Below are 26478 nucleotides of genomic sequence, written 5' to 3' on the forward strand. Positions count from 1 at the left end.
ACTATCAATCAATCAAATCCTTATTTCAAACACATCAAGTGTTAAGACACATAAAAAACAAATGAAAATGAACACAAATAAAACCACTATATTCATTCAAAAGAGTGGTCAATTCAAAAAATTGACCACTTCCCATTCAAAAAAGGAGAAGGAGGAAGCAAATGCTTATTAATTCCTACCACTATAGCTCATCATTTATATCTGTTTTGATCATACAATCTAATGTATACATATATATTATAAATAAATATACCTATCTAATACACAGTCCCTTGTTACATGTATATATATCTTTATAAATGGATCTATAATTATTTTTACTACACCTATCAAAAAAATTATAATATGTCATTGAATACAATTAGACCTTCTTAATGTACAATATAATATTTAACACCACTATGCATTAACGTTATTAATATAAAAATAAGGCTCCTTAAGACATGGATGCACAAAAACACTTTTTCTCTCTCCTGGTTACTAAACTAAACCAAAATTCCTAGCTTATGCTATATGCCTATCAACACGTTCACACAGAAACAGATGAATACGTAAAATGACTGTTCACTCAACTCGCTTTTAAATGCAACTTTTACTTTAAACAGCTATTAAAAAAAGATAAACCATTAAATAAATAATTTTTATTGTTTTGTAATAATTTAGTTGTTTTGCCTTTCATCTTTCCACTTTCCTTTTTCACTTTTACTCTATTTTCCAACCTCATTAGAAGTCCTAATTGACCCTTTTTTAGGCTGTGGTAATTTGCATTTCAGGTTTTTTTTTCTTTAGTTGAATTGTAATTCAAATGGAAGTTGCTTTTTTAATTAATGAACACGAATTTCCCTTGATTTCCAAGTATACCAAAATGTAAGAAACAATGTAATACTGTAGTAGTAGTATTAATGTCAGTGAATGTATACCAAGCTTTGAGTTGAAGCTGACAGCAACTCAAATAACCACTCATTGCAACCAAGGTATGCAGAGTAGCACCAGACATCAAGTCTTGAAGCAGATGGGCTACAGCAGCAGAAGACCACAACAGGTGCCTCTCCTATGAGCTAAAGATGGAAAACTGAGGATACAGTTTACACAGGCTCACCAAAACTGGACAACAGACAACTGGGAAAGTATTGCCTGCCATTGTTTGAATGCCAACCCTGCCTGTCTAGGTTGCTGGTGTTGCTGTCCGTGTCCATCCATTAATGCCATGTCAATCCCTTAATTTGTGTACCCAGCTGGATAATACATCATGTCACAAAGCTCAGATCATCTCAAACTGGGTTTTTTTTGGATATGACAATGAGTTCACTGTATTCAAATGGCCTCCACAGTCCTCAGCTCTCAATCTGGGTAGAGCAATTTGGGTTGTAGTGGAACCCAAAGATGGAGATTCACGTCATGAATCTGTAGCTGACAAATCTGCAGCAACTTTGTGATGCTATTATTTCAATATGAACCAAAATCTCTGGGGAATGTTTGGAGCACATTGCTAAATCTATGCCATGAAGAATGATACTGGTACTAGCAAGGTGTGCATAATAAAATGGCAAGAACAAAACATTATATTGAATTAAGGCTATAGTTATACAGTAGAGTAACAAGTGCAGTATATTTAAAAAAGCATAAAGTAGCACAAGTTAAATAAGTTCCAATTATAACCTGGTCTACCTTAAGTAAGCCAACAACCTAAAAGCCTCACGGTCACAGTCTGAAACGCTGTTGAATTCCGGGCCAGCAGGGGGCGTCATTCCAGTTCATTTACATTGCTTCTTTGCCGGGCGGGATTTCCGCAATAATATCAAGTATGGCGAAAACATACGACTATTTGTTTAAATTACTGTTAATCGGAGACTCTGGTGTCGGGAAGACCTGCGTCCTGTTCAGGTTTTCGGAAGACGCCTTCAATTCAACGTTTATTTCAACTATAGGTGAGTATTTGGGGGGAAACAAAAACCGAGTCATTCTCTGTTTACAATACGTCAATGGGCTTCCTCGGTGAGGCCGTCTACTTGCTGGATTTCAGCAGAAGGAACTAGTTTCTCTTTTACATTCATATAGGCAGAATGTGTATTTGCTAAAGTAGCAGCAGTACAATTGACTAGGTAATTCAGTGTAGTGAAGTGAAGCACTGATAACCTTTGTTTGTGCGTGTGGCGCATGTTTAAGCAGAAATGTTTTGTTGTATAATAACCTGATGCCGGGTTGCTAACCAAGACGGTTAGCCGAGTAGCACATTAGCCGTTTGGCTCCGTCTACATTCTTGGAAGACATATGAAACCCGGATATTTGACGGTGTAATGGTTGTTTATTATCATATTCCTGTAGCTTATTGGCAGCCCGTAGGTGTTATTTTTCTTGCTGAAAAAGTAGACTTAGCCAATGTTGACAGCTAGAGCCGAGCTACTAAGCTATCGTTATGATTTGACATTCATGTTGGGTTTTTATTTTAATCGCAGGCATTGATTTCAAGATTAGGACAATAGAGCTTGACGGCAAGAAGATAAAGTTACAAATATGGTAAGTTTAATGCTGGACATGTGACATAATTTTGCCGACAATGTTTTGTATTTGTCATTGTTTTAATGTAGTTTTAATACACATTTAGTGTTGGTTGATTTTTTTTTTCAAATAATTATTTTCAGTATTTTACACTATGTATATACACTTTACAAGCTCTAGTTTAATACTTGACTTCACTGCTTATGTGCTTCTTATACATTATCAGTGATAAGAATCACAGATGTAATCATTTTTAAAATTAATGTGTTTTAACCACTACCACTTTTTCCATGAGTGGACATTACATTGCATGGTTTGCAATGGATAATATGCCTCCACCTCACCCTATCTCTAGCATCCTCGTTTTCTGCTACACCAAACCCCTTTTATGACCTTCACTAGATCCATTAATCTTCTCTGAGGTCTTCCTCTTTTCCTCCTGACTAACAGCTCTATATTTAACATTCTTTGCCCAATTTCAATTATTCCTCCAGTGCACATGCCCAAACCTTTTCCTTTTTGTCTTTGTAATAGCGTGTTCTAGTTAAAGTTGGCAGATGGAATTTACATCTGAACTGTTCCCTCAAGTCAGATTTTGGCCTCGGAAAGTTGGAGGAGCCTCAGAAAAACCAGGCTTAACAATTCAAAATGGCAACCATGAACTGTAGTAAAATTGTAATACTTGTAGTCTGCACCGCCATTGTTGTGTATTTGTGACTCGCTAAATTAGAACACTGACCAGGTTGTATCCATGAATGTGCTACAGCAGCAGCTCTACTTTGATAAGTAGCTAAACAAATCCTGTTGTTGCTCCAACTTGACTACTGGAGTATACTCAGCTCAGGATTTACATCCCTCTTGATGCAAATGAAGTGCAGCATAACTTTGTCTCTAAACCCCTCAAATCTGAGCTGTCTCTCTGATGTAGTCATTTATAAACCTGTTCCTCAAGATCACTTTCAGCTCTGCCACCTCCAGCATTGCCTCCTGTGTTTTTGCTAGTGACATCATCCTCAAACCATACATCACAGCAGGTCTCACTTCCATCTTGTATAAACTTTCCCTTTCACTAATGCCACTAAGCTTCTGTTACAAATCACCCCAACACTCATCTCCACCCACTCCACCTTGCCTGAACGCTCATCTTCATCTCTCTCATAAACTGTCCAGTGTTTTGGATGGTTCACCCCAGGTGTTTCAACTTATCCAGCTTTACTACCTCTGCTCTTCACAGTTATGTTATGTCTTCCTCTCATTCACACATGTATTCTATCTTGCTTCAGTGACTTTCAATCCTTTTCTCTTCACTGCATACCTCCACCTTTCCAAGTTCTCTTTGGCCTCCTCCCAACTCTCACTACAGATCACAGTGTTGTCTGTGAACATTATAGTGTACAGAGACTTCAGATAGGAGTGTATGTAGAATAAAAGAAATACATTTTAATGTTATTTACACAAAAAATAAAGCCGCACAACTTCCAGACTTTAATAAACAGGGCTAAAGTCAGTTATTAGCAGACCACCTGTTAGGCTTTTTACTTCAATGTAGTGCCATATTTGGCTTCTACCGTTAATGTTACCTGGCTAGCTAGGCGTACCCAGTTGTAATCCTAGCTAGCATAATTTTAATTTTACAATTATTGTAAGGTTGCAAATATTAGTATTATAGGTTGTTTATGTTGAAGAAAGTTTTGTGTGCCGAGATGTTTGCCGTGAATTTATTATTTGTTACATTAATGCACTGTTGCACTCTTAATACAGTTACCCACAAGCACTACACAGTAGTAATATACTGTATGCTGGTGTTTTTCTCCTGTACCAATGAAGAGGTATTTAAAAAGCCCATTACATGTATGTTGGATGTGTTTTACACTGCCAGCTCTATATCAGCCTGTTCAACTAGCGAGTTTAAGATAACTGTTTCATCAGTTTTAATATACATTTAGTGTATTAGCTGTCATGCTTGACATTGGTTAGAAATTTGTGTTAACTTTTCTAATAATTTCCACAAACATTCAATTTGATATTTTGTCCTTAAGCTTTCTGATAACTAATGATGTTTTTTTCTTTAGGGATACAGCTGGTCAGGAACGCTTCCGAACAATCACAACAGCCTACTACAGAGGTGCAATGGTGGGTATCTTCACATGCTGACAGACAGATGTGATTTACATCCTCTTTCCTGTTGAAGGTGCAGCTTCACCTGCATTTATTTATGATTGTACTGCTCTTTACAGGGCATCATGCTCGTCTACGACATCACAAACGAAAAATCCTTTGAAAATATCAAGAACTGGATAAGGAATATAGAAGAGGTACATTCTGGTCCAAATATAAACTCATCCACTTACGTTCTACCCATCAAAAGTCTGTATGGTATCATGTACAGTTTTAAAATTAAAACTCTCCTAATCCAGCATGCATCAGCGGACGTTGAGAAGATGGTCCTTGGCAACAAATGTGACATCAATGACAAACGGCAGGTGTCCAAAGAGATGGGGGAAAAGGTGAGAAGCTTAACAGATACATGGGCTCACATAATCTTCTCCAAAGAGTTATTTTCATGTAGTCACTGTGAGATCGCCCTGTGGGGAGGAATGGTTGGCTGTTCTTGCAGTTTCAGGTTCACCATCACAAACACACAGTGAAACTGAGAGGAGAGAAGAGAAACTAGTGTTTCTGCCACTGTAAAGTTACATTAAGATCTAGTTTAAAATCAGTCCAACAGAAAGACATGTTATCATTCTGTTTTCTCGTGTCTGTGTGCATTCACATCAGGGATATTCATGATTTTACAAAAGTGTTTCTTCCTTGTTTTTATTATTGCCTGGTTGGATTTAATGCACTTTTACTACCTGTAGGTGGCAGTAAAGCATCTGCTAGGTTTTAAACCACAGGGTGCACTACTAAGTACCATGTGCCAGACTGAGGTTATATGTCACTGTAATATGCAAAGCCAATCATTATTACAGCCATCAAAGGGTCTTTTATGGAACAAATTTATATAACAAATGGAAATGAGGTAAAGCTAGCATGGTGAAAAGTCTGACACAGCTGTTTATAGTCATTTAAAAGCAGTTTCGGGTGAACTTTTGGAAAATAGGCGACTTGTTCCCAGTGAATGTTAAATAGCGTGCTTGCTTGAAATGCCCATCCTTAATACACATGCATCTGAGTTAGTGTTGGTTACATGCAGGGGTTACTGTAAGTACATTTTATATAAATTTACTTCATTAATGGAAACCAGCAAGTAGCTGGTGATACTCCGTGTCAATTCCACCTAGATCATCAGTCGAGGGGGAATCTTAGTCATTATTGCAATGTTAAAGTAATATGCTTTGAATAAAAGTGTCAGCAGATTTTTTTGACGCTTTATTTATTTGTTTATTTATTTCAGCTTGCACTAGAGTATGGAATAAAGTTCATGGAGACCAGCGCAAAGTCCAACATCAACGTGGAAAATGTAAGCACTTTGTCAGCTAGAACACACGGCACAGTTAATTTGATACGTCATGTAAACAGTTTTATTTATATGGCGCTAAATCACAACAGTATTTGCCTCCAGAAAAACCCCAAAACATGTCACCTGCTTGTGTCTAATATTGATGTCATCTTTCGTGGTTAGATAGCGAAGCTCCCATATGCATAAAATTAAGAACCTTGTTGGTGATAACTGGACTTTTCGTCCCAAAGCCAGTTGTGCCAAATGGCTGCCCCTCGTTGACCTGTTTCTGCTGGAGGTTTCTTCCTGTTAGAAGGGAGTTTTTCCTTCCCACTGTCACCAAGTGCTTGCTCAAAAGAGGTCGTTTGATTTTTGGGGTTTCTCTCTATTATTTTTGGGTCTTTACCCTATAATATAAGCACCTTGAGGCGACTGTTGTTGTTACTGTTTGGCCTTATATAGATAAAATTGAATCTAATTGAACCTTGTGACTGTTAGGTCCAGCTGCCTTAAATTCTTGAGTTGAATTTACAGTAGATGAAGATTAGAATTTTGAAAGCATGCTTTTCTGTTTCACAGGCATTTTTGACGCTCGCCAGAGACATCAAATCAAAAATGGACACAAAATTGGTAAGAATAAAACTGTGAGGAAAATGATCAGCCGCTCTTGTGGCTCTTTTTATGGAATGTTTTTGCGTTTTTCCAGCTTGTGGAAAACTGTGCAGCAGATGACAGTGTTTTGACTTGTCTTTTGTTTTTCTTTGTTGTTTTTGCTGCAGGAGGGCAACACACCGCAAGGAAGCAGTCAGGGCGTAAAGATCTCAGAACCTCAGAAAAAGACCAGCTTCTTCCGCTGTAGCCTACTCTGAGGACTGAGGCCTTTCATACTGACTGGACATAAATAGACTGTTCTTGCTCTTAGCACTTCCTCCCCCTTTCTCTCCAGCTATGGTCAGTCCTAAAAGCCCACGTAAGCCATTATATTGTCAGTAAATGGAGGACTTCCCCTCCTTGCTTCCTCTTCTGAAAGCTTCCAGAGTTTCATCTTTTCCATTTTAAGGATAAATGTTGACTTCATGGGTCACGGTGCTCTGCTGGTTGGAGGACTCAGCCAGGAGCATTATCCAAATGTTCCATTTAACACAAAGGATGGGCTCTTACTCCAGATGTTAGTCTCTTCATTATCCTCACTCACTCATTCACGCAACCGGTAGCAGAACCAGGGATGAGAAGTCATTAATAGTTTGTGGACTGGATTACAAATGTGATATATTTAGATCTATTTTTAATAGCACTCTTTCCCTTTTTTATGTGACAAATTTCAACCAGAGGCCGATGAGCTTGAATTGCTGTGAAACAGAGCTGTACAGGTTTCCTTTTCACTGTCAGTCAAGGATCAGACAGAATGAGCTAAGAGCACTGCTCTTGTTGTCCTTGACAATCATTTTTTTGTGACTGAAAATGATGACTCCACCATTGGTGCATTCTCCTCCTTTCAGTGAGTGATGAAGAGGAATATATTATCTTAAACTACAGTTTAGGTTTTTGTCATTCTAATGATGAAAATGCAAATACTCTGTTTAGGAACATTTCTCGATGTAGCAAATGACCAGTCTTAAATTTGTAATAATAGGATTACTGTGACAGTGAGTCCTTAATTTATAGTTTGAAATCACAGCCTGTTTGAAGCCACTAAAGATGTCCTAAAATAATCAGTTTATTGTCACATGAGGCAGAAAAGCAGCAATCTCATTTATTTGAGATGCTGCACTTATTGGTATTTATCTGGAAAAAGGACTTTTTAAACGATTTATTATTGAAGTTTGTTTCTCTCCATTGGTCTGTCGCCTCAGCTCTTAAGTAAAATAGATTGAGTGTTTTAAGCTTTCAGATTGATGTCTGAATTTTTTCTGCCAGCTCTTAGTCGCAGTTAAGCTGAATGACGTCTTTGGTTGTTTGATGAGCAGTTAAAATCACTTGAAGTTTCACACTGTAAGCCCCTTCTGCCCCTTCCCTGCTGTCATGCAGCTCTCCTTGCACTTTACCAGTAAATTGTGGTTTGTGTGTAGTCTGTGCCAAGTGATAGTTTTGCAATACAGTACAGCTATAAATTTCTTTTGCTCCTTTTGAGTCTTGGTAATATAAAGGACATATATTACCAACATTTTACAACACCCAAAGGACTTGATCTCCTCTGGTAGTTCACAGCTAGCAGTCCACTGCCCTGTTATTAGTTCTCTTAAAAATGTTTCCTTACTCAGACTGTAAGTTATTTCAGCATATATCTGCGTGTAAAAGATAAAAGTCTTTCAGCCTCTCTTTTTTATACTACTGTGCTTGCCAACCCGTAGTTTAAAAGTAATATTTTATGAGTTTACATAGAGAAGGCTTGAATTAAGCTAAAGATGGCCCTGTTTGGGGTATTCTGCATTCTTTTACAGGTTTATTTTCCCCATTGTGGACATTAGATCTGACAGCTAGGTGGTGCCAGAAGCACACAGTGCATCTTAGGTAACTGCCAAACTTCAAATATGAATCAGTATTTTATTAGAGACAGCTAATTTGGGGAGTGTGATGCAATTATGTACACTCCACCTGTGTTGAGCTTAAATGTGGATTCTGAGTCTGTTTCCATTGTTTCTATTTTTATGTCAGTCTTAAAATCAAGTTCCTACGTGCACAGTATTGAGGGACAATATGTTTCATGCACCTTTTGTAATATCAAATAATTTGGGACCTCATGAATACCATGGCCATTTGTCTTAACCACTAGTAATCTATTCTGTCATAGGTGAGCTATGCATTGTGAATCTCGGACCTGTGCGTGTGTGTAATGTACTTTTTTTTCAGACATACCTACAGAGCTGTACAGTTGAATGTATGGGCTTTTGTTATTTTTGTTTTGTGTCATTCACTGAGCCAAAAAGAGAGGACACGCTCTGTTTATTTAAAGCTGCATTGGTGCATCAGTGCAGGTGAAATTTAGCACAGCGGGGTACTGTTGAGCGGGAAGAGAGCGGGTGTTGAAATGTGAAGACAGCACCGTTTTGTTCGAGCTTTAAGTCATAAACAGAAACATAGGGAGCAAACTTTTATGGGACTTGAGCTGTATAATTTTTTTCTGAAATATGATACTTCCTCTTTGATTTTGTTTTTAAGTCATATCTTTTGTTTTCTTGAAATGTTTCCCTTTTTACAGCCATATTTTATTCCATGTAGTGTGAAGTACACAGGGACAATAATATAAAGAAATCAACAAAACATTGTAAATATCACTAAAAAATAGGTCTGCTTAAATTGTACTGTACTTTCTAAACCCATATAAAATGTATCTACAATTTTGTAGATATGTGAACTTTTGATTTAATAAAATAAGGTTATAAAACTAACCTTGTGCGTTTCAATTGAGTGGCTTTATTGGCTGGATGTCACAGGAAACTATCAGTTTACCCACTGACTGCTTTCATGACAAATGGCTCTCCTATTATTGGCCCACTGGAATATTCTGCCGTGTTTATTGTTTATTGTCCAGTGTAACTGAACCCCTTTTGATACAAGACACAAATCCACTGTTGATAATCATAGCTAATGAGCCTTGTCTTGAGGGATTGGCCGATGCCTCCACCTGATGAAAGATCTGCAGTCACAGCATGACTGTTGGTGTTTCTGTAAGAGAAAAACTGGACGTGGACTTCTTAAAGAATGCCAGAACAATGATTTTGGTCATTTTATTTATTTTTACATAAAAAAAAAAAATGATAAAGATGTGAAGATGCCAGGATTTCATTCTGAAGTATTTCCAGTCCATCCTTTGGGGCTATTCCAGGTAGCAAATGTAGAGGATTGCTTCATTTGCTTATATCCTTATATGAAAAGTGCTGTGAACAGAAAACACTTCTCATTACGAAAGTCAGCGAAAGAACAATATTCTATATTAGAGTCAATAGTTATAACCAAATAACACATCTAGTCCTTGTTGATGGGTTTACATGTTATTGTAAATGTTTCCTGCTGGTTTACCTGAGGAAGTCCGGAGCTCTAACGATCATGTGCTGAAAGTCTTCGAGTGACAGACGTCCGTCATTGTCCAGGTCGGCCTCATCGATCACCTTCTCACACACCATCCTCACCTCGTCTTCTGTCAGCTCGTTACGAGTCAGCTTGTTCAGCGTCTTCTCCAGGTCTGACTTGCAGATGAAGTCGTCGTTGTTGAAATCTTACAGAAAAAAAAATAATAACGGAATATCAACAGGTCAAATAATGTATCAGTTAATGAATTATTCAACTTAAGCCTTTTTGTGTCTTTGTTGGCTGTAAGTTGAACATGTTTTAGACTCATCTGGTTGGACAAAAGACAGTTTTTAATATATTGTTTTGGACAAATGTGAAACTGTAAAGCTGACAACTTTTTTTTCACCTTATATTTTGTTAATGTGGCTGAAATATTTAGTGTATGATTAACTTAATAAAGAAAAGCAGGCTGTGTTTTCTTATAATCAATCCTTCTCATTACAGTGTAACTATGTCACCCTCAAAGCTTTTATCTTCTTTGTTAGTCTGAATAAGGAATGAAAAGTTCTCGTGTGTAGTTTCACAAGTTGTCAGCTGTTTTTTTTTTTTTTAAACCGAGGCTTTGACGAGCTGGTATATGATCCTAAACTTTCCATTCACCATCTGCTGTGTTTACCGATCCATAACCCTTCAGGATGAATATATATTACTGTTGATGATTTCATTGTACATTTTTTGCACAATAATCAGTTCAGTTTTACTGACAACCCGCTTCTTTAAATGCTGCAAGTTTCAAGATGTGTTTAACACCCAGTCTGCTGTCTGGGATGTTGAAACCAAACATCCTCTTTCACAACTCAAATCAGGTGCAGAAAATCCAGCAGTATATCTGCATGGCTCTAACATTAAATTTGCCCTTATTCTAACTAATAATAAGCTTAAGTCAATGCTGTTTTCTGCAGTTTAACATATAGCGATTTTGTTTCCATGATTGCCTTTTGCAAACAAATGTAAACGGTGCATTGTTGTTTGTGAAGAGTAGATTTAACATGAAATATTTCCTTATTTTGTGTAAAATGTTAAAATTTAATACATTTATTTTTTCAGCTTGCAGTGGCAGTAGGAAGGGTTATTCACATACTTTGTTATGTACCGAGTGTAGTAAAGTATGCACAGTATGATTTGTGAAACTGCAAAAACTTAAAAATTGGTTGGAATTAACGTTGGTTTTAAAGAAAAAAACAAAAACAATGACAAGCATCCTTGGTTTATGAAGATATTTTACCATAAATTTTGAAAGCATAGTAGGCCTTGAGGTCCCGTGGAGCCATCTCACTGAGGACAGAAAACATGTCCAAGAAGTCGTCCAGTGTCATGTTTCCCTCTCCGTCCTCAGAGAAAACCTCAGCGATCCTCTGTCGAAATGGGTTGTCCTAAACAAACAGTCAAAGCATGAACACACAAATGTTCAGCGCAACTAACTTATGCTTGTTGGATGTGATGGAGTTCATTCCTGTTCTAACAAAACTGTGCTGTTTGTGATTTTACTTAAGTTTTGTTTTTCTATTTGAAATCCAATAAAGTCATAAAATTATCTTTAGTAATCACAAGAGCTTGGAATAAGTGGCAACCTCGGGCGTGACCCTGATCGTGACCGACTCACTCTCCCTTTCTTGGGGCATGTCAGTGACCAGCTTGTTAACACACCTGTTTACCTTGCTGTCACTGAGTAAAGAGGCATATAATTGACCCATTTCCAACAAGTGTGTCCTCGGGGACCCACCAACATCCTTCAAGTTTAAAGGAGTCGGGTAACATATAACCGCTCAAAGAATTCTGTCGATTAATTGGTCATTAATTATGGATTGGGAACACAGGGAGAGAGCGCGGGTCTGCAGGGCGTGTGCGGACCAGTGCAGCGGGACTACCTTCAGCTCTGGCATGCTGCCAATCAGCTCATATGGTAACTTCACATCTGGGTGGTTGGTGTAGTCAAGAGGAACGAGCTGCGGTGCCAAATCCCGATAGCGGTAGAAGAGTCTAGGAAAGGTTTAAAAAATTAACTATCAATATTGAATTACAAGATATGTCCTATAATATGTAGAGTTGGACTTTAAAGGGACAAGGAAAAGTTAGAAAGGAAAAGTTAAGTTAAGAATTTGCTTTTCAGCTATGGACACTATTTTGAAAACGGAAAACATTCAACTTATACACTTTCCAGCACAGTAAAAATAGCCTGTGATCTCAGTGGCAGTCTGCCCCACATCAAGACAGGTGTCCTGATAGTCTAGTTTAGAGTTACAGTATGGTATTGTGCAGAATAGAACAAAATTCAGCTCTGTCAAGCATGCTACATAAGCAATGACTCAGGAGATTAATGAGATCTAACACAACTTATCCTGAGTGCATTTTTAGTTATGTAGGTTTGATCTTTTATGCATTGGAGGGATGATCTGATGTCATAAAGCAGGAAGTATAACCAAAATAACTGAAGTAATGTAGGCTCACCTCAGAATTTCCTTTCTTGTGAAATATGTACAGTCCTGTAAATACAATTCAAATTCAATGTGAGCTGTTTGCATACAGTGATGTGTATAATCTTTACTCAGTAATAGCAATACATCAATAAAAAACTCTTATTTTACACAATTTTATGCATTTTGTAATTATAACAGTTGAGTTGGTAAAGTAGAGAAGTAAACATACAGTTTTTTTTGGAAGCAAATTATGAATTGCTTGCAAAACAGGCAAAATGATCTCTGTCTGTCTATTACTATTATTATTATCATGTATCAGCATGTTATGGCGATGTTGTGGTGGATCAAAGCAGTGAAATTCAATGCTTTTTTTAAATGGCAATTATTTTTGTGTAAATGTTAATGTTTCTCCAACATTTCTCTATTAAAGGAGCACCAAAAATCAAATGAAAAACTTTATTTATAAATACTTTACTTGCCATTTACCATTTATTTACCATATGACATCTCTAACTTTGCACCTCAAATTACTTCTGAGAGTTTTTTTTCCATCAATAATGATGCAAGTCAAAAGCAAATCCAGTCATCACACAATATCAGGAAAACACTGACTCTGAATGTCAGGAAGTGCTGCACCACATGGGACTGGATCCCTTTCTTTTTTGCTAATAAAAAGTATGAAGAGGTCGGATTAATCTTGTTCATAGATGTTAAGCTAATACTGATAACGGTAGCTCCATTCATTCTGAGTGAGCCTTATCAATTAATTCATAAAGAAACAGGAGTGATACCAACCTGATAGGCATCTAGCTGCTGTGCCGTAAAGATGGTCTGTTTATTTCCCATGTCTGAGTGCAGAAAAACAGAGTCTCAGGTCCATCGCTGCTCCAGCATCAAGTCCTTTTTTAAAGTGGGTATGCTAGTTATGAAATACTCTGACAAAGGGAAGCCAGAGCCAAAGAGGAGATCAGGTGTCTGGCTGCACCGGGGCCCTTTGGTCCCCACTATAATGGAGGCATTTCATCGTTTTCTCCATTGTGAATAGAAACCCCTTTGACAGTGAATAAGGGCTGTCGTCCAGCATCATGCCAAGTGGTATCAACCCCCTTTGGTGGCACTCTATGGCCAACGCCTTGTTCGCCGCTCAGGTTACACTCTTTAGAGACAGGGTTTTGTAGTGGGCAAATAGAGTTTTTGATGGGAGACAAGTTTTGTTTCAGCTGAGAACTTAATTGTTGTGTGTGTATATCTATCTATCTATCTATCTATCTATCTATCTATCTATCTATAGATAGATATAGATATAGATATATAAGCAAGTTTTGAAGTGTTTTAGGTTTTAGGTGTTCCAGAGCTCACTTAAAACTGAACTTGTGTTGACTTGTGTGCACACAAAATGAGTGCAGAAACACCTTGAGGCACAGACATAAAACTTCCCTTTGATCCTGCGATTATGATTTATAATAGCAGGTGTACAGCATCAACTTTACCTCACTCTATTCCAGGTAGGATGAGTAATAAGGATGAAACTTACCAGAACAACCAGTGATTGCAGTCATAAAAATACAGGCTCAATAAAGGCTAAACCTTTTGGGTCATATATTTTATTTAGAAAAATCCACATCTGTCTGCAACAACCCAAGAGTCTCTGGTCCCGTTAAAGACCCCAAAGAACAATTTCAATGATGCTTCCATTATAGAAAATATTGTGTTTTTTGCCTTCCATACCACATGATTCACCACATCATAATTTAGGTCAGACACCAATGGTTATGATGCACAGCATAAACACCTATGAGCTGTTATAAGACATTAAATGAACAAAGACATTACATCAGTCTATTTCTTAGAAAGCTTCCTAACACTTTGACTTAAGCTTGTGATGCGTTTTATACGAGGTCACAGAGAGCTGTGCCATCTTACAGCTGAACACATACCTTACTGTACTGATGGGGCATCTTTAAAGGACTCTCTATTTATAGTCCGGCATATTCTGTCTTTTTTCTAATGCTCCTATTTCATGAGCATCTTTTTCTCCAGCAGCAGAAGGCTCTGGTAGTTTTGTCTATCTGTCCAAAGGCATGCACGTTAGCTTAACTGGTGATACTAAATTATCAGTAGGTGTGGATGCAAGGTAGCTAAAGCAGAATAACGTGTGGTGTGAAAAAACTTACTGTGGCTTTTATTGGAAACTGTTTTGAGTGGTCAGTAAGCCTTAAAAAAAAGCACCATATAATTGTCGGTCTTTTCTGTTTGCCTTTGTTCCTTGCTGTAAGGATTTATATTCCTGGATTGATTCTTGCTGTATTGTATGGAGAGAGAGTTAACAAGATAAATCTGAGGGCTCAAAGCAATGAGAGGAACGTCTAAACTAGTGAAGAATAACTGGGTGGCAAGAGGAATTTATTTAAATCAACTGTTAAGTTACTGACATTAACAAGAAAAGTCAAGGACACTGCAACTCATGCGAATTATTGTTTGCAGAGGAAAATGGTTTAACTGTAAATGTGTGAATACTTTTTAAAATCATCATATAACAACATACAACATTTTGCTGTTACATCACATTTAATAAACTATTAATTTGTTTAGTCATATTATATTACCACTGTATTTACCTAAGACATTGTGTTCTATGTTTGCTGTTTAACTAAGATTTACTTTCACCCTTAAAAACTTAATCTTAACCATAACCAATATAGTTATTAGAACCATTGTAAATATATAATTGATTCCAAAACAACAAACCAAACAACAGGGATTATGATAAACATTATAACCTTCCCAATAAGGGCTTTTACTACAAGGTTGTGGAGAAGTATGGCTAAATGTATGTTTTTCTTTTAGATTCACAAGGAAATTGAAATTACAAGTTACTCTCAAATACATACTCTTATTTCAGGAATATCTTTTCTTAAGAGGATGGTTTGTAGGAGGATGGCCTTTTGCTACTACACTATAAACACTCATGATTGTGCTCACTGGACCCAAAGGGAAACCTCTTTGGACATCAGTGCCCTCTAGAGGTGAAAAGGAAGATGTCCAGTGGGCTAGTGGAAGCCTCTTGTTTATAAAGTTGGGATTCAAACAGCCTGAATATACTCAGTGCAGATGAATGACATAAGATAAGATGCCTTCACTGTCATTACATACAGTGATACAGTAATATTGCAAGTGGTGTAATAGTGACATAAAAAATGTATTACATGCATCTATGTATACATCATAATGCAACCGTAACATGAACTATTTAGAGATACTGAATTCTGATGAGCCTGATCTAGCACAAAATTGGAGGGGGGGGGGCATTGTAATCATAGCAGGTCTACAAGTTAACTTTATACTTTAGAAAAAGATTACAAGCCTGTTTTGCTTTTCTTATTTCATTTGTTAGATTTTTTGTTTTTTGGTGGTTCGGTCTCAAAAGAATTGTGAAGCTTTGTAAAGCCTCACAAGTGATGCAACAAACAGATGCAAGGGCCAATAAACAAGACTTTCATTTACAATATTTATTCAAATATATCCCAACACAAACCATAAAAAATACAGATTTACAAATGTATTTAACATTCCTTTGATTATTTAATATCATTTCAATTACTTTCATATATTATAATTTATCATTATTTACATATACTACAGTGTCACATGTAGGACTGGGCACATAATAGTTGCAGTCAAAGTTTCCAGGGTCAGCTGACCAAGCTCTATTTACAATGTTTACAGTTTTTAATCTTCGCAGCCCGATACCAGTGACTAGTTAATGTTAGTGGCACCCACAGCTTCCAGCCACCATGTCATTATACTGTTTTAAAACCACGTTCTCATCATCATCAAAGAAGAGCAAGTTGATGGAAAAGAGCTTGTCTGGCACACAGCATGGCGTCTCAATGCCTTTCACCAGCTTCAAGGCATTGATGATGGACTGGACAGTGGCATGGTTGGTTGGTTTCATGGTCTGACCCAGAGGAAAGGGGCAGGAACCTTTGCAATAGTAAGCGTTGTAACCCTTTGGTGATACGATCCAGCCCGACCAGCCGATCTCCTCGAAGTCTACATTGAGGGGAAACCGCTGGCAGTGCGTGGCTGCACCATCTGCATCGTAGCCCAGAGATCGAGCACTACGGGAAGGTGGGCCGGACATGGGAGTCTGGGGCAGGTTGGAAGTTTCTGCTGTATCATCTGAATCTGGAGAAAGAAATCCACTGTTTTAAAAATGCAATGTTTGAACTGTTACGAAGTAAATTCCATAAACAGAAGAGGAAGCAGTGACGCACAAGTAGAAGTAGAAGTTTGAATGTAGAGTGCAAAGAAATATAACACCTAAAGCCCTTAAGTGGGACACACAAAACACTGAAAGCGTCATTTTTCATCAAGCTGTTGAATTGTAAGCATACTCTCAGTCAGTCACAGGCCAGTCGTACGTGAGTGTTTCCTTCATAAGCATGCAAAATACTGGTTGCACATGTGGATGGAAATATTGTCAGCACTGACCTGAGTGAACATTTAGTTCACTCTTCCATTAAAACTAAAACTAAGGCTGTTGTGCTTATGAATATAGAGACTGGAGGCTGGTTTCCCTTTAACCACTGCAAATCTTATCCACGCGGCTACTATCTTCACTTTTAATTAATATCACTGGGAGTAGCTGACATTAAAGTAGAAATCTCACCTTTGCTCTCAAGAGGATTAGAGTAGCGGCCATCATCAGTAAAGAGAACCAGCATAGGCTGTTTGCTGTGATGCTGGTGGCGCCCTGAGGCAAAGCGGATCAGTTTTTTATCCATTTGGCTCCCTCCCAGTGTCCGAACCACCACTTGAAGTCCCAGGTTGGTGCCCTCATCAACCATCCAGGAGCGCACCTTCAGGAAGAAGGTCATAAGTTTATTTCAGCACTCTACACTGTCCAGTGTAGCTCAAAGCAGATATTTGTGGGCTACTTACTGCGTGTGTAATTGTGAAGACTTCCCAACCAGAGGAGTGCACTGGGATAAGTCGAGAGGAAAGCAGCTTCTTCTGCGTAAAATTGGTTTTGCTGGAGTCAAACAGCTGATAAACACTGACCTGAAAGAGCCAAATTAATGTAGATAGAATTAGAAACAGCCATTCAGCCACTCAGGTTTAAATACTGGTCTAGAGCTGGTCTACATACCTGGCTGAAGTGATGTCTGTTGAACATCAAGGGTGCCTGAGGTCTCAGCTTATAAAGATGGAGCTCTGCAGCGAGAATCTTCTCTGTTCTTGCGACCATTGACAAATTGAAGCTGAACTCCACCTGATCACTGTACACTGCAATAGAAATGAGAGGATTAGGGCTCAAATCAGAGTGTCTTCCATAGCAGCCATCCTAGCACGCATGCGGGGACACATCAGATCTTACATTTATCAAAGAAGCTGCGCACGGTATTCCCCTCCAGAAGATGCGGATCCTTGGTCACACCGTCCACGTCGGCTACGGCGTTGTACAAATCAAGCATGTACTGAGGGGGCTGTTTGTGTCCATGAATCGCAGGGGGGTCATCCATCCCGAAAACCTCCAAAAGTCTCTTTATAGCAGCTGAGCGGACTTCCTCGGACTCTGTCGAGGGGGTGAACGAGTTCTCCGGGTAGTGAAGCGACACGGCAGCCGCCGTGCACAGCAGTGCGGCGAAGCTGATGACAAACTTCAGCATATTTGTCGCGTCTTCGATCTGTCTTCGATCTGCGAGCTGTGTGGAGTGACAGTGGGATCTGTGAAGGCCGACTTTTATATCAAATGCCCCCGTTTCCTCTCCAGTACCGCCAGGCCCTCAGTAAACAGCAGTAAAGATGCTATTTGGTCGCAAATGTAAATCAGCAATGAGCGAATGTAAACGCAAACTAATGGGGGCGTTAAAAGGTGTGAACTTTCCATTCAGCCTGCGTCTGGCAATAAAGGCTCGAATAAACTACCCTCAGCCTACGAAAAGTTTAAATTCTCACTGAAAATACAGTATATTGTTGAGTATGTTGTATAATGCCGTTCAGTGATATTAAGCATATTTAATAACTAGCAGCCTGGATGATTTTATAAGAGGCAAAAATCTAAACTTGAAGGTGGAATACCTCGGAGGTGATGTCTTGAGGACATGCACTCACAGTGGGGGGTTAACTGCGCCTAAATGAATCAATTAATTTGGAATAGCGGGCGCAGTGTCTTAGGTGAAAAAACCATTACGTTGACAAAAAGGCAAGTGTCGCTGGGAACACTCTGTGAGATTTACATAAGCGCTGGTTCAGCTGGATGATCGCCACATTTGCGGTTTATGTTTTGGAAAAGTATTTTTCTGGGCCAATCAGACCAATCGAAATCATTTTTATTACACAAATGAGTTATTGTCTGCAACACTATTATGATTGTTATTTGTTCTTGAGCTCTCACTCCTCACTGCGAGGCAAGTGGAACGGATTCTGCAGGTTTCTTCTGCATGAAGTCGAATAAATAAAATCAATTCAGTTCATTTTTCTGATTTTATATTCAGGAGTAATCATTTCTCAGTAACATCATCTTCTTCCACAAAGAAATATTATTTACATATTTCAACTGTAGATGGATTTAGGTCTAAATTATGCGTTAAACATATTATTTCAGAGTTTCTAGGAAACCATTTGCTGCCTTTGATCTTTATGCACGATTAACCAGGCGCAAAAGGCAAACTGAGGCCAAAAAGAGAAATTTTTCCCTCGCTGTAATAAACACGTAAAAGATCAAAGTTTTTCTGCATGACACCTTGCAGGCAGGTCATAAAACGTTTCTTTAGATGACAAAGTTGAGTGTTCACATGTTGGTATTAAATCAAAGCGCTAATAGCACGTGTTTTTTCAAAGGGGCATTTGCAAAGTTGTTTTTCTGTTTTTTTGCGCCTCTTTTCGAAGCTTCTCCAAAGCTTCTTATTGGGGAAAAAACAAAAAAAACAAAAAAAAAAACGTTATGTGTTTTATGATGCATCTGGAGAGGAACACAGACCCAAATATCTTTATATTACATCATGACATTATTAGAATTAGAATTTGTTCATTACGATATTTCAGATTTAACTGACTCACAGATCATCTTAAAGACTATAGCACAATTATACATTTTTCTCTTAGCTTACACACTTTTTTTTATACAAATTCTACTAAATATACATGAATTAAAAAGAGGATCAAACACTCATTTTTTTCAAATTAGATCGTGGATCTTAGATTTAAATCTTTAACTTTTTCCCATCGTGTTTCTTTTGCATTCTCAGTATTTGTACAATGCTTTAAGCACAAGTCCTCGTTTATTGTTGTATTAAATTTATTTACACATTTAGCATCTTACATATATTACATATGATACAATAATAAAAATTCACTTTAATATTCACTATTCCGTGGGGTCATCAATGGGCTACTGTAAATATGGGGCCCAACTGTGGCAACCTCTTCAAGTCTTTCAAGTTTGTTTGTTTTTTCCAGCAGAGGGGGCTGTGATTAGTTTCGACAATGGCAGGAAGTGATGGACAGGATTGTACGAATCTGCCCATACTGGTTCACAAAGCTGTGGCTCTCATATCCCTGAGGAACACAGGAACTGGACTGTCTCTCGGACCACAAGTGGCAGATTTCTGGATCAGATGGACTCCTGCAACAGAAAAAGACAAAAAGATTAAAATCACTAATCACTTTATTGCTATAAGCAGGCAGCATTTCATTTATCTCTAAAACATGTTTTTTTAATAGGAAAATGTACAGAAATAGAACTAAATATAATTTCTGTACCTAGTTTACCATTATTGCCAGTATGACAATATGTACAAGTATTTTGTCTCACACATGTTGTACCATTCTGTACAGTACAGTAAGAAAGTTACAATAGGATAATTGTGGATCTTGTTATGTCTATATATGCACAACATCTTTCCCCTTCATGGAAGAAGAAAGAAGAAAAATATTTGACAAATTTGCCTAAAATTTGTTTCTAAGTAAAAATTAGATTGTTATTTTTTAGGCAAATAACAAACTGAAACCCAGTTTTTACACTAAAATTTGAGCTGGCACACTTGAGTTTGTTAAGAAGAAATTGGTCAAGTAAAATATTTAGCGTTGAAGCTGAATTTTCTGCTCAGGAAAGCAAGTTAATAACTGTAAGTCGGCACCTTAATCAAAAAATAATAATGTGCTAAATTTTCCTCCCTTTTTTGCAATACAGTAAACTTGAAAATTAATTGATAATATAAATTATTACATGTTATCAATAAAATATGATTTTTGATTAAATTAAATTAGTGAAAACATGAAAAATGCTGAAAAATTCTTAACTTAGCCGTAAACCTTGCATTGGGTGGCGGTTGAATAAATCTGTTAAATGCTGCACCTCTTTAGCGTAAAAAATTCTATCTATCGTTTACCTTACAAAGTGTAGGATAAATTTAGATGGTGGATTTTGTATTATTTTGATATGGTTAAGATAAAGCAATAACGCTGGTTCTCTGCAAACATCTCAAAATAAAGTAGAAGGTGTAAAAAGAACATTTGGTGTAGGAATTAACCCGAAAGTCAACATGCTGAGAGCAGAAGGTGTCAGAGCTCACAAGTAATTGTTATGAGGTGTGCATGAGGCAGTGTGGAGCAGCTGTGTTCACACATACCTGAGAAGGCATCGGTTTCCTGTAGTGCAGCTTCCCAAACATCTGCCCACATCTATTTCCTGAAGAAAATTAGCAACAGAGAGAAAGAGGAATCAGCTCACAGCTACTCGCAAATATTTACCCAGTTGAGTTGGGGTCCAGCTGCTGCTTAGCATGTTTAGCACTGCTTTGATTCACCACCTGCAGAGACCATTTGTGTTGGTGCTCCACTCGCACCTTTGGTTCTTGGACATGGCAGACTACCCAAACCCAGTCTTCAACTTAAATCCTTACCGTCTATTATATAAATGTGATGATAAAATCACATATACGGACTTACTTTGCAGTTGTACAGCTGGTGGAAAGCTTCTTTTTGTGAATTTGGTGTTTAATCCTTATTTGCTTCTGCATGGCATACAAATCTGTGTAATGGTGCTTTCAAATATTTTTTTTCTGATATCAGTAGGGCTGGGAATTAAATAAGTCATTGTAAAGTGAAACGTTTGGTAAGTGCAAAGAAACAGTAAGGTGTTGTGGGAGTATTGACCTGGTTTCGCCTTCTTTATGCAGTTTAGAAGAAGTTAAAATTATGCCAGAGATTCCTGCTCTCCTACAACAATCAAAGCCTCAAGTCTGTGCTTGTGCATGAATACGCATGCAGGCCATGCTGATTTGCTTCACACCCAGGATGCACGGAGCCAGCCAGTGTGTTGTTTTGATTAAGTGCTGTCTTCCACTTATCTGCGGTGAACAAAGATACTTAATTATTGTCTGGCACCTGGCTAGAGCCCCATTTCCTCTTGACCTCACTACAAAAGAGTGTGAAACTGCCACCAAGCGTGAATCCTTCTTGCAGTGTGAACTGTGGCATGGGGGCTAATGAAAGAAGGAATTATGTTTATTGTGAAGGGCTGGGTTTGAAATTAAAATGGAAGGGTAGGGATTTTGTGGAAAATTACAGTTGTAGTTGACACTTACTTTGAGCTTCTCTTCTTTGATTCCCTCTGCATGGTGGACTGTTTCATAATAATACTCCACGTATCGAACCCTGTAACAGCTTTCCTTCAGCTCACAGGCTGCCACAGTCTGTATGAGATCCACTTCGTTAGGGGTTTCTACCAAGGCTGATTCAAACTTTGTGGGGACACAGGAGAATCCATCTGTGAATGATTGATAATAAAAGTAACAGGATTATGATCTGTGATGGGAAGCAGAAATATTAAATAGACGGGATGTCGTCTGGTCCCTGAGACAGAATTCTAATACTTTTTTTTGAGAAGGTTCATAAAGGGGAAACATCTCTTCATCAACCATGTGTGGGTTTTTTTTTTTTTCAGACCTCTCTAACTCAAAATTGCACAGGCAATGTCAATTAAACTCTACCTATCAGGTTACCCATTAATTTTATATGTGTTGAATCTATGTGTGTTAATTTATTTCAGAATTATTACTGATTAACTTCCTGACTCTTAATATGCACTAAATAGAAAAATACTTTTGCCTTACAAAGTGGGACAAAAGGTAAACTGACTGTTTCCAAATCAGTCATTTGGAATTTTACTGGCGGCTTCATGCTCGCTTAAACACGTCTTCCTCATGTTTTTTTGTCTGTTGTTGTTTTAGGCATGTAAATCCCCCCCCCCCCCCCCCCCCACACACACACACACACTCACACACTCACACACCTGGGGATCCTTTCGACTGGGAACATCCTCCCACGTCAATGACTGTCTCATACGGTGTTTCAGAGAAGTATGTCCTCAGTCCGGGAACTCGGATGCACTGGGCCAGCTTGATCTCACAGTGACAGTCCTCGATGACCGCCACTTCTCGAGGTCCCTCGGACAGAAGAAGCCGATCCACGCGCATCCCAGTCGGCTCACACACCTGAGTCACGCCGCATGAAGGCAGGTGGTTCAGCGGACCTGCGCTCTGTGAAGCAGCGGGTCCACGTGTCCTCGTCTTTATTGAGCCAAGGGGAAATTATTGTTTGAATCAGACAGGTAGAAACATGTTCCCATGTACTCACCTGCGCGTTTATGTAGATTCAGACTTATGAGAGAATAAGGGAGCACTTTATAACAATGTGACACTATTAGGTATATTTATTTGAAAAATTAGCAAGCGCTTAATCCATCATTTATATAGCATTACTCCTCCTTAGTATGCCATTTATAAATATAGATATATTATTATGACTGTGATAATGATTACGATTCTAACTAGCAGTGAAGTAGTAACAGTGATAGCTGTACATGGTGTAACAGTAACAGATGTTATACTAAGTAGGAGTAATGATATATAAATGATGAATTAAGCACTTGCTAATACCTTGCTAATGCTAGTGTCACATTATAAATGATATAAATGATAAGTTTGTGCAAAGTAACCCCACAGATGTTAGGCTAATGGTTTACAAAGTAGCACTTTTTCTATATTGTTATTGCAGCTATTCTTATGATAATGCAAGCTTTCACTTACTTTTTTGCTCTTGAGGAAGTCCAGCATTGAAGAATATTTTGAGTATTGCTGCTTCCCTGCTTCATACGATGGTGTTGTTGGAGCCCCACAATGCGATCTGCACATTCCTACATCTACACTGATGTGACTTCCTAAAATATCTGAAGAAACAAAAACAAGGCCGATTTAAAGACAGACAGCACACAATGTTCATCCTTTTAACTGCATTAGTCTAAACTCATCATTTAGCTTCAAGGCCTGCTTTAACCTGTTTTAACACACCAGAGGAAACCTTGCTTTGATTTCTATAGAGGGTACAGTGGAAAGATGTGGGATTTTTAAACATGTGGAGGAATGTGTTTCCTTGCCTTGTCCAATGTACACAAAGTGGCTCTGCCTCTTGCAGCACACTCTTTGTGTAAACAGGTTCCTGTGGTCAACGTGCTTGCTCAGCACTCCCATTACTGGAAAACACAAGAAGCAGCACACAACATTTCCCCTGGTGATTCAACATGGAACTGCATTTCAGTTACAGATGAGCTGTACAGGATTCAGTTTTCTTCCAAGTGTTTTATTCATGAAAAAGATCATTCTATGGAGAAACTTTTAACAAAAAAATATTACTTTTAATCTTTAAACCCATCCTTGATCTCAGCATCACACCTTCAGCTACTTACATTTAAAAGGCGATCATTTGTGTATCTGAGCGAATTTGTGTCAGTTGAGTCAGTGATTACCTTCTGCTCTACACATCACAGCTGCAGTGGAAAAGAAAATGCAAACAACACTTACAGGTCAAGTGGAGGACGCACAGAAAGAGTAGGAAAGGTTGCTGTATATCCATGGCTTTAGTCCAAATCTACTCCTCGGTTGCCAGATTCTGAGTGTCCCTCTGCCCTCCTCAGATATTTATAAGGGATTGAGCTTTAGCTCCAAATGTCACCTAAAATCCTCAAAGAGGGGCGGTGTCAAAAAAAGTGAGAGCTAATCAAATTTCCATGCTTCTCCAGGCAGAAGCCAACTTCAAAGGAAATCTCTACAGCTTTTCTGTTCCTGCTGTAAGGACACACTGGCTCGAGTGTGTCGACCGGGCCTCAGCTCACGCTAATGAAGTGCTTAAGTATCCCTGAGTCATTAAAGTGTCGCTCATTCAAAGGCATTAATCATCTTTTATCTCAGGGGGAAGGTGTTTAGCACCTCTGACTTAAAACAAAATCTGTCCCAAACACATAAACAGAATCAGCATGGGGGCTTGAGCCTCACCTTTAGAAAACTCCAGCACCTTTGTGTTTATTCAACATGACACCAAATGGCCAAACCCCTCAGAACTGCCCTCTGCTTTTAATCTTCACTGAAAGTGGAGAGATTAAGTACTTACAAGATAAACTTGTAGAGATACAAGTTTATGTCAATATTACTTCTGATAAAAGTGGATCTGGATGCTTTGTCAGGTCAATAACGCCTCGATTCTCTCTCCTCTTTAGATATCTTGGCTTTAGCGTTCAGCTGTTTGGTAATCTTGGCATTTTGCTCATTTTTAATTAGTATCTCGACGAGGTGTTAATCCTTCTTTGATGTGTTGATGTGATCCCCTCATTTTCACCAGGATCAGCGGATCAACGTGAAGACCATCAGCGCTCAGACACCTTTATTAAGGTGACAGCCCTACAGCAGTTTCAGCTGTTGATTCCTTTCTTTAATTTACTACACATCTCTTTGAAATTCTCTTATAATCTTGGTAATGTTACATTCCTAGTAGTTACTTGATTTGATTATGTAGATCACAGGGTGTGTTGCTTTGCTTTTGGTTTTCAAAATAAGTTTCTGGCTTGTATTAATGCAATCTGGTCACATGGTTTATCAAGTTTGGGTCACACATTAAAGAAAATTATGGGAGATTGTTTATAAAAGTCACATCCTGGTCAGCCACAACAAACCAGATGAGTTAAGCCCATGCAGGGCTGAAGGATGTGGAGGATGCACCAGGGGTAGCCAGGTAGATGCTATCTATCAAAATAATATTCATATTATTGACAGGACCAAAGATTTTCCAGCAGATCTTTGCTTTCCAACAAGATAGTCAGGGTTGTTCACTTTACCTGTCTGTGGTTTTAATGTTATGGCCGATCGGTGCAAAATATAGTGCAGCTTCTTGTCATGCTGTCTGATCACAGTGTCCAGTATTAGGATCCCACCCTTTTCTCCACAGATGGAGGTTACTTGAGCTTGTTTTTTATGTTTAAACTTGGAAACAGCCAAAATAAAATCAGTTCAAAGGTGACTGTGTGACAGTAGAAAAACCTCCAGATGTTATTGGTGAGACTGACTTTCAGTTTGCATCCATTTAAGAGTCTTTCAAAGTACTGTGTGTGCCTCTTTTACTCACATTGTGAAGTTCTTTTGAATATAAAATACACAGGTCATTGGAATACGTACAATACTTCGGAGTACTTGTTTTTAAATAGATCGTTTTATAATATTTGAAGAGGAAGCATAAACCGTTTTTTCTTGTAACATCATCCTTATATTGTATCAGGAAATAGTCCCTTTGTAGTTAATTCACATTCCCAGACAGATCTCTTCTTTATTAGAAGACTACAATACACGTGCTTGGATGATCACTGAGATTGTGATTGGATTATAGAGACTCACTTGTGACATGAACAAGCAGCTTATGCACGGTGACTGCCAGACAGTCCCTGTGTCCAGTCTGGGTAGCAGAGGTTGACGGGACTGACTGATAACACATATCAGTGTGTGGGGTGTCTGGCCAAGTGTCTGTCTGGTGTCATGGTCAATGTCTGGGTCACTGCTTTGCTCTGTAGCCCAGTCACAAGGCAAAGAAGGCACGCATACTCTATTCTCACTGCTTTTAGTTTTTAGCTGACTGTAGGTGAGGGTAGGATTGCATTTTTTATTTGCAATTCTATTGGAAAACAATGAGTATTTTGAGTTATCAGTGCTGATGTTCGCA

At 38.4% G+C, this 26478-nt stretch overlaps 4 protein-coding genes across 5 annotated transcripts; 1 reads left to right on the top strand and 3 right to left on the bottom strand.

The window, feature by feature from the left end:
* Window positions 1-1772: 1772 nt before the first annotated feature.
* On the top strand, window positions 1773-9311 carry LOC134616521 (ras-related protein Rab-8A). Its single transcript, XM_063461369.1, has 8 exons — window positions 1773-1928; window positions 2457-2517; window positions 4572-4632; window positions 4737-4814; window positions 4917-5006; window positions 5897-5962; window positions 6521-6571; window positions 6721-9311. The coding sequence occupies exons 1-8, from the start codon at window positions 1805-1807 to the stop codon at window positions 6808-6810; spliced, it is 621 nt and encodes a 206-aa protein (XP_063317439.1). The 5' UTR covers window positions 1773-1804; the 3' UTR covers window positions 6811-9311.
* A 486-nt stretch (window positions 9312-9797) lies between these two features.
* On the bottom strand, window positions 9798-13275 carry LOC134616522 (calcium and integrin-binding family member 3-like). 2 transcript variants are annotated; one of them, XM_063461370.1, is made up of 6 exons: window positions 13225-13275; window positions 12461-12495; window positions 11881-11992; window positions 11238-11385; window positions 9962-10157; window positions 9798-9819 (listed from the first exon to the last, which is right to left on the bottom strand). In XM_063461370.1, exons 1-6 carry the CDS (start codon window positions 13273-13275, stop codon window positions 9798-9800), a joined length of 564 nt encoding a protein of 187 aa, XP_063317440.1. The 2 variants fall into 2 exon arrangements, with proteins under 2 accessions (XP_063317440.1, XP_063317441.1); XM_063461371.1 differs by lacking the exons at window positions 11881-11992; window positions 12461-12495.
* Window positions 13276-16195: 2920 nt separating this feature from the next.
* Window positions 16196-18101, bottom strand: admp (anti-dorsalizing morphogenic protein). Its single transcript, XM_063460890.1, has 5 exons — window positions 17810-18101; window positions 17582-17718; window positions 17374-17493; window positions 17102-17291; window positions 16196-16617 (listed from the first exon to the last, which is right to left on the bottom strand). The coding sequence occupies exons 1-5, from the start codon at window positions 18099-18101 to the stop codon at window positions 16196-16198; spliced, it is 1161 nt and encodes a 386-aa protein (XP_063316960.1).
* A 1625-nt stretch (window positions 18102-19726) lies between these two features.
* On the bottom strand, window positions 19727-24582 carry pnhd (pinhead). Its single transcript, XM_063462380.1, has 7 exons — window positions 24297-24582; window positions 23873-23968; window positions 23526-23665; window positions 22730-23006; window positions 22023-22204; window positions 21066-21124; window positions 19727-20059 (listed from the first exon to the last, which is right to left on the bottom strand). Exons 1-7 carry the CDS (start codon window positions 24346-24348, stop codon window positions 19909-19911), a joined length of 957 nt encoding a protein of 318 aa, XP_063318450.1. The 5' UTR covers window positions 24349-24582; the 3' UTR covers window positions 19727-19908.
* Between the last annotated feature and the right edge of the window lie 1896 nt (window positions 24583-26478).

The sequence above is a fragment of the Pelmatolapia mariae genome, linkage group LG18, assembly GCF_036321145.2.
Source record: "Pelmatolapia mariae isolate MD_Pm_ZW linkage group LG18, Pm_UMD_F_2, whole genome shotgun sequence".
NCBI classification, from domain to species: Eukaryota; Metazoa; Chordata; class Actinopteri; order Cichliformes; family Cichlidae; genus Pelmatolapia; species Pelmatolapia mariae.

Coding starts and splice junctions, on each gene's coding strand:
- LOC134616521 (XM_063461369.1), top strand. CDS start 1,805: ATGGCGAAAACATACGACTATTTGTTTAAATTACTGTTAATCGGAGAC. Junction 2,518..4,571: donor AAGATAAAGTTACAAATATG/GTAAGTTTAATG, acceptor TTTTTTCTTTAG/GGATACAGCTGGTCAGGAAC. Junction 5,007..5,896: donor CCAAAGAGATGGGGGAAAAG/GTGAGAAGCTTA, acceptor TATTTATTTCAG/CTTGCACTAGAGTATGGAAT.
- LOC134616522 (XM_063461370.1), bottom strand. CDS start 13,275: ATGGGAAATAAACAGACCATCTTTACGGCACAGCAGCTAGATGCCTAT. Junction 11,993..12,460: donor ACAAGAAAGGAAATTCTGAG/GTGAGCCTACAT, acceptor AACCTTTCCTAG/ACTCTTCTACCGCTATCGGG. Junction 10,158..11,237: donor CTATGCTTTCAAAATTTATG/GTAAAATATCTT, acceptor TTTTTCTGTAAG/ATTTCAACAACGACGACTTC.
- admp (XM_063460890.1), bottom strand. CDS start 18,101: ATGCTGAAGTTTGTCATCAGCTTCGCCGCACTGCTGTGCACGGCGGCT. Junction 17,494..17,581: donor ACAGACATCACTTCAGCCAG/GTATGTAGACCA, acceptor TGGCTCTTTCAG/GTCAGTGTTTATCAGCTGTT. Junction 16,618..17,101: donor TAATCCTCTTGAGAGCAAAG/GTGAGATTTCTA, acceptor TTCTTTCTCCAG/ATTCAGATGATACAGCAGAA.
- pnhd (XM_063462380.1), bottom strand. CDS start 24,348: ATGGATATACAGCAACCTTTCCTACTCTTTCTGTGCGTCCTCCACTTG. Junction 23,969..24,296: donor GTGCGTCCTCCACTTGACCT/GTAAGTGTTGTT, acceptor TGTGTTTTCCAG/TAATGGGAGTGCTGAGCAAG. Junction 22,205..22,729: donor CCAGTCGAAAGGATCCCCAG/GTGTGTGAGTGT, acceptor AATCATTCACAG/ATGGATTCTCCTGTGTCCCC.